The sequence below is a fragment of the Sarcophilus harrisii genome, chromosome 6 (genome assembly GCF_902635505.1).
Source record: "Sarcophilus harrisii chromosome 6, mSarHar1.11, whole genome shotgun sequence".
Taxonomy (NCBI): Eukaryota; Metazoa; Chordata; class Mammalia; order Dasyuromorphia; family Dasyuridae; genus Sarcophilus; species Sarcophilus harrisii.
Window position 1 is genome coordinate 172,664,908 of NC_045431.1, and position 13,290 is coordinate 172,678,197.

The 13,290-nt window shown below is 38.2% G+C and overlaps 1 protein-coding gene across 3 annotated transcripts in view; it reads left to right on the forward strand.

Moving 5' to 3' along the window:
• Positions 1-1,005: 1,005 nt before the first annotated feature.
• MAD2L1 (mitotic arrest deficient 2 like 1) overlaps positions 1,006-13,290 on the forward strand; it is a 52,942-nt gene continuing 40,657 nt past the window's right edge. For 2 of the 3 annotated variants that reach the window (XR_004230021.1, XR_004230022.1), the window contains exons 1-5: positions 1,006-1,301; positions 4,000-4,146; positions 8,503-8,623; positions 10,131-10,234; positions 11,617-11,792. Coding sequence is in view for 1 of the 3 variants with exons in the window: in XM_003772776.4 (XP_003772824.1) it covers positions 1,229-1,301; positions 4,000-4,146; positions 8,503-8,623; positions 10,131-10,234; positions 11,617-11,789 (618 nt within the window). In the remaining 2 variants the exon portion in view is untranslated. Of the gene's footprint in view, positions 1,302-3,999; positions 4,147-8,502; positions 8,624-10,130; positions 10,235-11,616; positions 12,533-13,290 lie in introns of those variants that run through there. The other variant, XM_003772776.4, reaches the window with a different exon arrangement.

Consider the following 13,290-nt stretch of genomic DNA (forward strand, 5'->3'; position numbering starts at 1 on the left):
ATGAACCCACTTTGACCTTATCTTGGTGTACGGTGTTAAGTGTGGGTCAATGCCTACTTTCTGCCATACTAATTTCCAATTTTCCCAGCAATTTTTGTTAAATAATGAATTCTTATCCCAAAAACTGGGGTCTTTGGGTTTGTCAAACACTAGATTATTAAAGTTATTGGCTGATTTGTCCTTTAAACCTAACCTCTTCCATTGATCAACTAGTCTATTTCTTAGCCAATAGCAGATGGTTTTAGTAACCGCTACTTTATAATATAATTTTAGATCTGGTACAGCTAGGCCGCCTTCATTTGATTTTTTTTCATTAATTCCCTTGAAATTCTTGACCTTTTGTTCTTCCAGATGAACTTTGTTGTTATTTTTTCTAGGTCCACCCTAGACTTTCATGGCTTCGCACTCGCAGTCCCCTGGCCTATACTCATCTGTGCCACGGGCTGGGAACCGGAGTCAACTTGATTCGGGGACTCCATCACCACAACTCAGAAACAAGAGCCTGCTACCAAAAGGAGTGAGCTTGGGCGGTGAACTACGCGAGAGGCGTGGAGAGAGGCCGCGCCTGCGCCGACGGATGGAGGCTTCTTCCGCCCACAACAAGACTCAGAGCGACGGGAAGAGACGGACCACCAGAATGCTTCATTGCGCCTGCGCCGACGGATGGCGGCTTCTTCCGCCCACAACAAGACTCAGAGCGACGGGAAGAGACGGACCAGCAGAATGCTTCATTGCGCCTGCGCTGACGGATGGAGGTTTCTTCCGTCCACAACAAGACTCAGATCGACGGGAAGAGACGGACCAGCAGAATGATTCATTGCGCCTGCGCCGACGGATGGAGGTTTCTTCCGCCCACAACAAGACTCAGAGCGACGGGAAGAGACGGACCCGCAGAATGATTCATTGCGCCTGCGCCGACGGATGGCGGCTTCTTCCGCCCACAACAAGACTCAGAGCGACGGGAAGAGACGGACCAGCAGAATGGCTCATTGCGCCTGCGCAAAGGTGGGGGCTTTGAAGGAAGGCGAGCCCTCCAAGGACCTGGTTACGCTCGCTCACAGTAGAACGGCCGCGGCGGACGGGAGTGCGCGTGCGTCGAGTTTGAGCCCCGCCCCCTCCGCTTCCCCCGCGCACGCTGTGACGCTCCCGACGCGGTTGTTTTTGAACGTCGTGGCGGGGCTGTTGTGAGGTAGGCTCGAGCTCCTGTCGCTCCCCTGTGACCGTAACCATGGAGCGGCAGCTCACCCGAGACCAGGGAATCACCCTGCGCGGCAGCGCCGAGATCGTCGCCGAGTTCTTCTGTGAGTACCGCCCTTCTCCTCTTCCGTACAAGCCCACGCTGGCCCAGTTTCTCCGTGTGTGAAGTGGCGGCAGGGGCTAGTCAGTGAGGCAGAAACTTGGAGCCCGTGACCTAGGCCCCAGCCCCGCTTGCAGTCGTTTCGGTCATGTCCGACTCTTTGCGACCCCATTCGGGGTCTTCATGGCAAAGGTAATAGAGTCGTTTGCCGTTTTCTTCTCCAGCTCATTTGACAGATGAGGAAACTGAGGCAAACAAGGTTAAGTGACTTGCCGCGGGGGACTTAGGACCCTGCTCCCTCCCCTAACACATAGGGACACTGAGGTAGGTGCAGGGACAGCTGAAGCTACTCCTCCCGATACACAAGGACCTGGCGGGGGCCCCTCACGGACGGCGGTTTTGTTTCTCAGACAGCTTTAGTTTGGGGGATAATTGGAATATTGATCTGTGCTTGTTGTATCTTATCGTGAAAAATAATTGGTCCCAATGTTTGCTCTTTACTGAAAATATAACGCAATGTTGGATGAGCTGGCTTTCTTTTTTTTTTTTTTTTTTTTTTTTTAATTTAATAGCCTTTTATTTACAGGTTATATGCATGGGTAACTTTACAGCATTAACAATTGCCAAACCTCTTGTTCCAATTTTTCACCTCTTACCCCCCATCTCCTCCCCCAGATGGCAGGATGACCAGTAGATGTTAAATATATTAAAATATAACTTAGATACACAATAAGTATACCTGACCAAACCGTTATTTTGCTGTAGAAAAAGAATCAGACTCTGACATATTGTACAGTTAGCCTTGTGAAGGAAATCAAAAATGCAGGGTGTGCATAAATATAGGGATTGGGCATTCAATGTAATGGTTTTTAGTCATCTCCCAGAGTTCTTTTTCTGAGCATAGCTGGTTCAGTTCATTACTGCTGCATTGGAAATGATTTGGTTGATCTCGTTGCTGAGGATGGCCAGGTCCATCAGAACTGGTCATCATCTAGTATTGTTGTTGAAGTATATAATGATCTCCTGGTCCTGGGATGAGCTGGCTTAAAATCAACACTTGTTGCCCAATCAAACACCTGTACTAGGCCGCCTTTTTATTTTTATTTTTATTTTCGAGAAAAGAGGGATTAGGTTCGGTTACCTTATAGTGACATGTACTATTACTGAAGTTGAAAAATGTGGTGGAAAGCTTTGATTTCATCAATGTTAGCATACCTTCTGGGGATGCCCATGCTTTCATACTTCCACTAAATCCCCACTCAGATACCTTAGCTTGGTTATCAGATGACCTTGGGTTTTTCATATTATTCCCATAAATAGTTATTTATTAGCAGAGTACAAAACCTATCACTTTTTTTTTTTTAACATATATTAGTTTTTTTTGTGTTTTTTTTTAATAAAACTTTTTATTGACAGAACCCATGCCAGGGTAATTATTTTTACAACATTATCCCTTGCACTCATTTCTGTTCTGATTTTTCCCTCCCACCCTCCAACCCCTCCCCTAGATGGCAAGCAATCCTATATATGTTGAATATGTCCTAATATATCCTAGATACAATGTATGTGTGCAGATCCAAACAGTTTTCTTGTTGCACAGGGAGAATTGGATTCAGAAGGTAGAAATAACCCGGAAAAAAAAACAAAAATGCAAACAGTTTATATTCATTTCCCAATGTTCTTTCTTTGGGTGTAGTTGTTTCTGTCCATCATTGATCAATTGAAAATGAATTAGGTCTCTTTGTCAAAGAAATCCACTTCCATCAGAATACATCCTCATACAGTATCATTGTTGACATATATAATGATCTCCTGGTTCTGCTCATTTCACTTAGCATCAGTTCATGTAAGTCTCTCCAAGCCTCTCTGTGTTCATCCTGCTGGTCATTTCTTACAGAACAATAATATTCCATAACATTCATGTACTACAATTTACCCAACCATTCTCCAATTGATGGGCATCCATTCATTTTCCAGTTTCTAGTCACTACAAACAGGGCTGCCACAAACATTTTGGCACATACAGGTTCCTTTCCCTTCTTTAGTATCTCCTTGGGGTATAAGCCCAGTAGTAGCACTGCTGGGTCAAAGGGTATGCACTGTTTGATAACTTTTTCGGCATAATTCCAGATTGCTCTCCAGAATGGTTGGATTCGTTCACAACTCCAACAATGTATCAGTGTCCCAGCAAAACCTATCACTTTTGACCAGGTTGGGAAGCCTCTCAATATCAGCATAGTTATGGACTTTAAAAAGCCATAAGCTAAATTTGGAAAGGCTTGTCATAGAATGTTGGACACTGGATGGCGAATATCTTTAGTCTTTACCGAACTTAAAAATCTGTAAGTGCCAAGTTTTATACATGGATGACAGTAAGCATTGCTATTTCTATTTTCATACATTGACTGTTTATATTGAAATATAATCATGAGAAAATTCATTTTTATGACCATACCTCAAAAGCATCATTTCGCCATATATGTTTGCTGACCATAAAAATTTAAATATTGACTATAAGGGAAAAAATTTAAGTAGGAAGTGCTTGCATTTTGTATAAAACTTTTTGTTTTCCATGTAAAAAAATTTCATAAAAAAGTACTTGCATTTTGTATAAAACTTTTTCATTTCTTTTCTACAAAATTGAACTTAAAGCATTTTGTAACCTAAAAAACAATAATACATCCCTATTCTTTTTATTTCAGCATTTGGCATCAACAGTATTTTATATCAACGTGGTATATACCCATCGGAAACTTTTACTCGAGTGCAGAAATATGGACTGACTTTGCTAGTAACAACAGATCCAGATCTCATAAAATACTTGAATAATGTGGTGGACCAACTAAAAGGTATTTGAACTGAAATAAATGGTGTTGGGTTTTTTTCCCCAGTCCTTAGGCCAACCAAATGTAGGAGAATAGGTTTTTAATCCAAAAATCAAGATTCTTTACTGCTATTCTTTATCTTACTGTTTATTCTAATGTCAAAAAGAAATCATATATTTAGTTCAAGAACTAGTTATCAATGCTATATGCCCGGGGCTATACAATGCTAAGGCATGGTGGGGAGGGGGAAGACAGTCCCTGTTCTTAGAGGATTTATAATGTGTTAGAAGACCAAAATCTATGTACAAATAAACAATAGTGTTAAAACTGATAATCTGAAATAAAAGAAAAACTGAGAATAAAGGTACCAAGCCATCTATGAATTATCCTGCAAATCTAGCATTGTCAGATTATACCAGGTCACCTGGTTCCTCAGAGGTCAAAGACAAGGAGTAATTAACAGAAATGTGCTTTTTAATAATGAAAAAGAGGAATTGGAAAAATTATAGAAACTTGTTTTGAAAATAATTCACTTGGACAAGGCAAGTTACCTGACTAATTAGCTTCTTTTAGACTTTCTTAATCCCATCAGAGATGTCCTTGCCTCTAGGTGGTAACAGAAAGTGTACTGGGAAAGAGGAACTTGGGGTCACTGGTTAGCAGTCACCTTCTTCTTCCCCCAGTCTTCCTTAGTATAGTCCATTACTCAACTTAAAACTTTAAAGAAAAAGAAAAGGGGGCTCAACAATCTCTGGCTAACTTTTTTCCAGCTGCCAGATAGAATAACTTGGCCAACCCTGCTTTCTGCTAGAAAGGGGGACTTTTTAAAAAAATTTATAGACTTCAGAAAATTTTATTCTTCTAGTTTATGTGCTACTAAATGATAGTCTTCTCTATTAAATCTATAGGGAATCTAGACTTAAGAGACTATCTGTGTTAGTCTGACTTAGTTTAAGGCTAGCTCTTCCTACAAAAGGGAGTCTAATCCTCTAATCAAACTAAAAATAAATCAGTAATTAAAAAGCTGATTATTGCGGAATGTTGGAGGGGATGTGGGAAAACAGGGACACTAATACATTGTTGGTGGAACTGTGAATACATCCAACCATTCTGGAGAGCAATTTGGAACTATGTTCAAAAAGTTATCAAACTGTGCATACCCCATGATCCAGCAATGTTACTACTGGGCTTATCTCCCAAAGAGATCATAAAGAAGGGAAAAGGACCTGTATGTGCACGGATATTTGTGGCAGCCCTTTTTGTAGTGGCTAGAAACTAGAAATTGAGTGGATGCCCATCAGTTGGAGAATGGCTGAATAAATTGTGGTATATGAATATTATGGAATATTATTGTTCTGTTAGAAATGACCAGTAGGATGATTTCAGAAAGGCCTGGAGAGACTTACACCAAACTGATGCTGAGTGAAACGAGCAGGGCCAAGAGATCATTATATACTTCAACAATAATACTAGATGATGACCAGTTCTGATGGACCTGGCCATCCTCGGCAATGAGATCAACCAAATCATTTCCAGTGGAGCAGTAATGAACTGAACCAGCTACGCCCAGCGAAAGAACTCTGGGAGATGACTAAAAACCATTACATTGAATTCCCAATCCCTATATTTTTGCCCACCTGCATTTTTGATTTCCTTCACAAGCTAATTGTACAATATTTCAGAGTCTGATTCTAGTTGTACAGCAAAATAACAGTTTGGTCATGAAAAAAAAAAAAGCTGATTATTTTTTCAGTAATAATGCTTCATGCAAGTGATCCTGGACATATCACTTAATTTTTGTCAGCTCAATTTTCTTCATCTGTAAAATGATGATGATAAAATAGCTATTCTTTCACAGTGACCTAAATAGCAAACTTGTAAAAAATACTTTGGAAGCCTTAAACTGTTATATAAATGCCAGCTGTTAGTACCATTAAGAGTACTTATCAGAATATATTTTTATTTTTTAGCTTTATGATTTTGTGGCCATGATTACTAAGGGATTAGGGAAATTAAAAATATAAAATTTCTCAAGCCTCCACATTGATGTGGGCTAATGATAGAATGGGAAGTTCCAGGGATGGGGGGAGGAGGGGGCAGGGTAGGGAGGATAAGTGAGGCAGTCAATCTGGAGTACATAGGCCACCCCTTAAAGAAAGGTAGCAAAAGTGATTGAATTTTGCTTCCAGCTCTGGATATTTGGGAAAAGGTCACTTCCCATCAGGAGAACAGAGCCCCAGAGTTAACATTCTTCCAGGATTTCATCTGGGATTGCGGAAGGAAAAGGGACAGGTTGAGTCTTTTGGTGAGTCAGCTGTAGATTAGGCGGTAAGAGAGATGAAAGCGACTTGGGCGCACTGCTTTTCTTTAAATTTGCCAATAGGTATTTTAGAAGTAGGAATTTCTCTATTATAATAAACCCTTCAATAAGCCTGAATGTTAGCCCATACACCTGCATTTTCCACTCCTCTTTTTTCAAAGTCTTGAGTCAAGTTAACAAGTAGTGACTTAAACACTACTTTCTGTGTCAGGCACTCTGCTAAGTCCTGGGGATACATAGGCAAAATTCCCTGTTTTCAAGGAACTCACAGTCTAATGTGGGAGACAGCAATGTATAAACATGGTCTATTTAGGATATTTAACTGAGGCAGGAGCTGTCTTTGAGGAGGGAAGGAGGACCAGGATTTGGGGGAAAGTTTCTTGTAGAAGGTGGGAATTTTAATAGCATCTTAAAGGAAGCCAAGAGGCAGAGATGAGGGAGGAGACTCTCCTAGATACTGGGCCAGCTAGAGAGAATGGCAGAATCTGAGCAACAAAGCTGGGGTATTGGAATGTCATGGTTAGAGCTGTGCCTTAAGAAACTCACTTTACAAATGGAGTAGAGCATAGAGTGGAGTGGAAGTTGACTTGAAGCAGGCAGACTCCCTCTCCCCTGCAGCAGTTTATTCAGTTTTAAGAGCAATAGAAGACAGACTGGAATGGGGAAGGACTTGAGGCAGGAAGACTTAAAGTAATTCAGGTATGAGATGATGAGGGCATGCACCAGGTAAGGACAGATGTAGAGGAGAAAGGGACATGTATATAAAAAATATTATGGAGGTTGGATCAGCAAGGCACAGCAACTGAATGGATATGGGAGTGAGAGAATAAGAAATCAGAGGTGACACCTTGCTTTTGAGCCTGAGTAATTGATAATGGTGATGCCCTCCCTGAATTACCAGGTACATAGAAAAAGGAAGATGAGGATTTGAGGGGAAAGAGAATAAGTTCAGTTTTGAACAAATTGAGTTTAAGATGTCTAGAGACATCTAAATTTAGATGTTCAATAGGAATTTAGAAATGTGAGACTGGAACTCATCAGAGAAATTGAGGGCTGGATAAAGAGATTTAACAACCATCTGCATAATGATGATAATTGAATCCTTGGGGTTTGATGAGATCAACAAGTGAAATAATTGTGAGAAGAAAATGAAAAGTAGAATGAGAAGACAGAAGCAGGGACTGGGCACTGAGGACTTATCATTATCAAATGTAATCTGGAAGATGTTGGAGAGCAAACTGAGGAGAAGCCTTCAGACAAGTAGGAAACAGGATCCCAAGAACCTAGAGAGAAGAGAGGATCAAGAGATAATCTCCAGTGTCATAACCCAGAGAGATTGAGAACAAGAAGACTGAATATTCAGAACAAATCAGTGGCTTGGGGAAAAAGGAGTTCACTAGCACTTTAGAAAATGGAGTTTCCATTAAGGGATAAAGTTGAAAGCCAGACCGTTAAGTCGAGAAGAGAACAAGGGAAGATTGGATTTAAAATCTGAAGACTTTGAAATCTTGGCTGTGCTATTTATACCTTTGTGACTTTGGATGGCAAATGGTTAATGATGGCATGTAGATTAATAACAACTCCTCCCTTAGTACTATTTAGATGTATAAAATACTTTTCCTTATTTATCTTCCCTTTCTATCTATTCTAGTCTTTACTTCTTTGATTCAGATCTTTTGTACTTAGTATTTCTTTAATGCCTACATTCCTCTTGCTATTATATCTTTTGAAATACCTAAATTCCATTCCCTCTTAAGTTTTTGTTATTACCTTATAAATTTTGACCCCAGCTCCTTATTTTCCACTCTTAAAAATAACAATTCCTACAAGTGACTGAGAAAATAGTCCCTTATAGTAGAAATTCTCCCACATCTTTGTGCATTTCAATATTAACCTTTACCCTTCCTTTCATCATTTTTTCTCATTTGCCTCAAAAAATTTCCCAGTCCATGCCCTTTCACGCCTCTGGATGATAAAATTGGTAACAATTTGATTGCCTTAAAGTATTGCCATCACTTCTATTGGCAGCAGACAAAAACAGACAGTTTATCATGTTGCAGACTGGTTGTACAGTTGTTCAGTTCAGAAATTGGTGGTGGTGATTTCGAATATTGAAAGTGGCGAAGTCCTTGAACGATGGCAATTTGATATTGAGTGTGACAAGACTGCAAAAGAAGACAGGTGAGTATTCATTTATTTTTAAATTCATTTTTTCCCAGTAAATATTTTCAATACTAATTCTCTAATGGAAATCCTACACTTGCAATAACACAGTACTTATTCGTTAATTTTGTGCTAAACTTTTCTGTGTGCCAGGCTAAAAATATAGTAGATCCTAGTGCTGCTCAGCAAAGAATGTTAGCTCTGGATCTGTTTGCTCCTTCTTAGATTAGGTTATCTGTTGGCCCCCACCTGCCAGGCCCACCACCTCCCCCACTCCTCATGCCTATGCCATTTTTAGTGTGGAAACTCAATGGGCTTTAGCCCTTCCGCAGCACAGAACTCCTACACTCAAGAAGTCCAGCAGTCATACTCCCCCTGAGAATTGGAGATTTGAGCCATGCAGTCCCAGGTCTTTTGGTCTTCTTTCTACATGTCTTTCAACTAAGACTAGTTCCATTGTCCTAAATGACAAATATTCCTTTAATTACCTTTTAATTTAGTTGTGCTTTCTGAAAAGTAATGTTTAATTTCTGAATGTTAGTAGTTCTGTTAGTTACTGTTAGTTGTATACAACATTTTGAGCAAATAAAATCTGAACATACTTTTTGCAAATAGAAATGAGGTAGGATAGTAGAGAGGGAAACTACCCTCTGCAAATCCTGGGCCTACTGACTTACCTCTGACTGCCTCAGTCCACTTACTGTGTGAAGACAAAATTCCAGGGACAGCTATTAGTTTCTTAATCAGATGATATCACAAGTGCAAACCTAAAAGCAGAAATCAAACTTACTCCACATTCAAGAATAAAGATTATAGCCAAGTCTGAAAAATAGAAATGAATAAAGGTACTGATTTTGGGGTAGTAATAACTACTTTTTGTTTAGGTTTCCCCCCCCCCCCCCCTGTTGTGTTCAGTTCTTCATAATCTTATTTGAGGTTTTCTTGGTTGAGAGGTTTGGGGTTGTTTGTCATTTCCTTCTCCAGCTTATTTTTATGGATGAGGAAATTGAGGGAAACAGGATGAAGTGACTTGCCCAGGGTTAGACAGCTAGGAAGTGTCTTGAGGCTTTATTTGCACTCAGGAAGATGAGTCTTCCTGCCTGGCGCTATTCATTAAGCCATCTAGTGTCATATTGTTACCTCCTTCATTTTTCATTCTTGTTTCCCTTGAACCCAGCACATTAATTTGTACACAATAATTATTTGTTGGGTTATATAGTATTCACATAAAGAAATTAGAATTGTAATGTTTTACTTTTAACAAATTATTCTGATTTGGCTAGTGAAGAGCCAAATTTATTTTAACTATATAATATGAACTAGTAGGGGTGTAATCTCCTGACTTTTTTGGGGAAATGGGCTGGTTTTCTCAGGATTAGTTGTTAGACTTTGCCTGTTTGTTCTTTTATTTCAGTGTATCCTTTTATTCCTACCAGATGTTTGCTTGATTGTATAATTATCTCAAAAAGTCTTCTAGTTTTCCAGCATTCAGCATCATGAACTAATATATTTGTTTCTTTTGTAGTGCACCAAGAGAAAAATCAGTGAAATCTATCCAAGATGAAATTCGTTCAGTGATCCGACAAATTACAGCCACCGTGACATTTCTTCCATTGTTAGAAGCAGCTTGTAAGTATTTAATATAAATCTTGTTGGCTTTGACCACATGTGAATAATTCTGGGTTTGGTTCCCACCCTTTGGAACCTTCTGCTGGATTTGAATAATCCCTTGAATGTGAGTTGAGGAATTTTACAGCTTTGTGGTCATGTAATTTGTATACCAGTGACTATAAAGCCTATTAATGTGGCAGATGGATTCCCACTTATGAGAGGACTTGGATAAGTTCTTAGAGCTAGTTAGTGATGACTCTAGGTATAGAACTCAAGGCCTCCTAATTCTCAGACAACAAAAGGATTTTGTTAATTAAACAAATACCCAGTTTTATAAACATTCAAATCACCTTTTCCCCCTGACATCAGTGAAAGTATTTTAGTTGACATTTATTGAACTAAAAGTGCTATGGTTTTGTCTTAGATCAAGGATGAAAGTATGGAACCAAAAAAGGACCAAATAGAAACAAATTTTAAGATACTAAAATATAATTAAAGTTTAGGACTTAGAACTCCTGTTTCTGGGTTCAGAACCCATCCCAATCTATAAGATCTTTGGTCACATCACTCAACCTTTCTGGGCCTTGAATTTTCTTGAAGTTAAGGGATTAGATTAGATTTTTGTTTGTCTCCTTATAACTTCAAATGCTATGGTACCAGTAACTTAACTTGTCTTGTAGTTTAATGATTGAGGATTGTGTTTTTTATTTGGAAGAAATTACATTATATGTCATTGTTCTCTGATGTGCAGTTTACCAAACTGTTTACAAATGGAAAAAATTCTTCATTTGCACTGAAACATAGAAAACAACCTTTTTAGAAGTCTTTCTAGATCTTACTTTATTATTAAAATAACAACAATGTGTGCTTTCTGTTCTAGTTTGTAAATGAGTCCTACAAGATCCAGCTGGGGCTGTATTTTCTGCTTCTCATATAATCTCTTCAGTCTAGTTCCTTGTTACAGGTCCATAATCAAGGGTAGCTTGTATTTCTAATATTATAAGTATTAGGTTTAAGAAGTATATTTTAGGTCCCTCAACCTGAGCTGTGTGTTACCAAACTAGAAGGAATCCCCAATTAAGCTACATCACAGAAAATTTGAGGATTGAATTCCTAGTATAAAAAGAATTATTTTTAAAGAAGTATTTGCCTATTTCCAAGTTTTGCATGTTGTATAAACCTTAATAATAGGGAAATAATGAGCTTCTTCTGAAAATATTCAGTAATATTTTGTTGACCAGCAGTTTTTAAGACCATATCAGTGATAGAAGAGAAGGTACATTCTGTCCCAAATCCTGACTTACAAAACTCTAATGCTCACTAATGTTAAAAAAATAAAAGCATGATGTCCATTGGAAATAACTTTTCACCAACTTCTTTGTTTTTTCCCTCTTATTCAGGTGCATTTGATCTACTCATTTACACAGACAAAGAACTTGTAGTCCCTGAAAAATGGGAAGAATCTGGGCCACAATTTATTGCCAATTCTGAAGAGGTCCGCCTTCGTTCCTTTACTACTACCATCCACAAAGTAAATAGTATGGTGGCCTATAAAATTCCTGTCAACGAATGAGGGGTAAGGGGAGGAAAATAATGTACATGTGATTATCAAATCTTATTTCTCTTAAAATAATTTAAATAGTGTTAATGCATTTTATTTCATTGGTTAAACTTTAAATGGGAAAACTAATATTCTATTGTATTGGGCATAATTATTCCACTGTTTATATATACTTGACCTACCAAGTTGACATCATGGATTAGAGAGGATTTTAGTACTTTCCCCTAATTTTACTATGTTTGTGACTAGATTAGTTCAGAAACACAGTTAAGCATTGCTCAGTAGTTGGAAGAAAATATTCAGTGGTAGGTGCTAACACATCAGCCTTTGTAAGTAAGCACCATTTTCAGTCTTTGTCTAAAGTTGACACTTGCTTAGAGTCAAATGTCTTATTCATAGCTTGAGTAAAATGTTTAGTAAAGAGGTAATGAATGTACCCAAAGAGATCGAAATATTAGAATACTTAGTTTTTCAAATTTCATTTTGTTCCCAGGAGTGGCTAAAAAGGTAATTGATTATGAATCCATCAGTTGTCATAATGACTAATTCATTTTGTCCGAGAATGTGACTTCTTTGAAAATCTTCCAGAGTTTCAAATATTTTTATCAACATTTGTATAAGTTGTAAAATGCTCTAGATTTTTCTAACCTTCCTCAAAAGAACAAAATATTTTTTAAAATGTCTTTTTGTATGTTTTACTATAATCAAGTCTTAAATGACTGTAATGGTGAAATAAAGTTAATTTTATGGCTTCAGTTTGTGTCATATGTTACTGATAATTACATTTTATATCCAAAATACATAACTTTAAACTTGGACCCCTGTATTCCAAGACTGGAATAGTGAAAAGAACACTAGATTTGGAATCAGAAAATGTTCTTTCTGCTACTTACTACTTGGTCATCTTACAAAAATCCTCTACATCTCATTTTCCCCATTCTAAGAGCTTGGGAAAGGACTGCATTAAACTCTTTTCTACCTTTAAATTTTTAAGATTTTGTGATGGCCACATTAAGATCAATTTGGATACTTTGTCTCCTTTGATTGCTATTCTTTCATTATCTGTGGTAGCACTGGAATCAAAGGGCCTGGATTCAAATCCATAGTTAGTATTTGTGTACTTCTCTATGCCCCAGTTTCTCATCTGTAAAATGAGAGACCAATTTAATGTCCCTTTCAATTTTAAATCTATGATCCTATGAACAATGAATTTACAAGAAAGTAAATATCTGCTTATTTAATATAAACTTTTTTTGCATAAAAATGGGTAAATGAGTTTGATTAATTCTTCCTAACACTTGTCAAGTTGCATTATTTTCTGTGCTTTTGGCCTGAGATTAATTTTATTGCTAAAGTTCCCCACTTTTCCCTCTAGTCAGAGCAATCTCTTGACATTATAGGCCTTTCTCACTTTTATTCCTGTTCCCAGAGTGCCTTCTCTTTTACCTTCACCAACCTATACAAACTCTACTTACGCTTCAATTTAGTTTCAGACATTCCTACTTCCATGCTC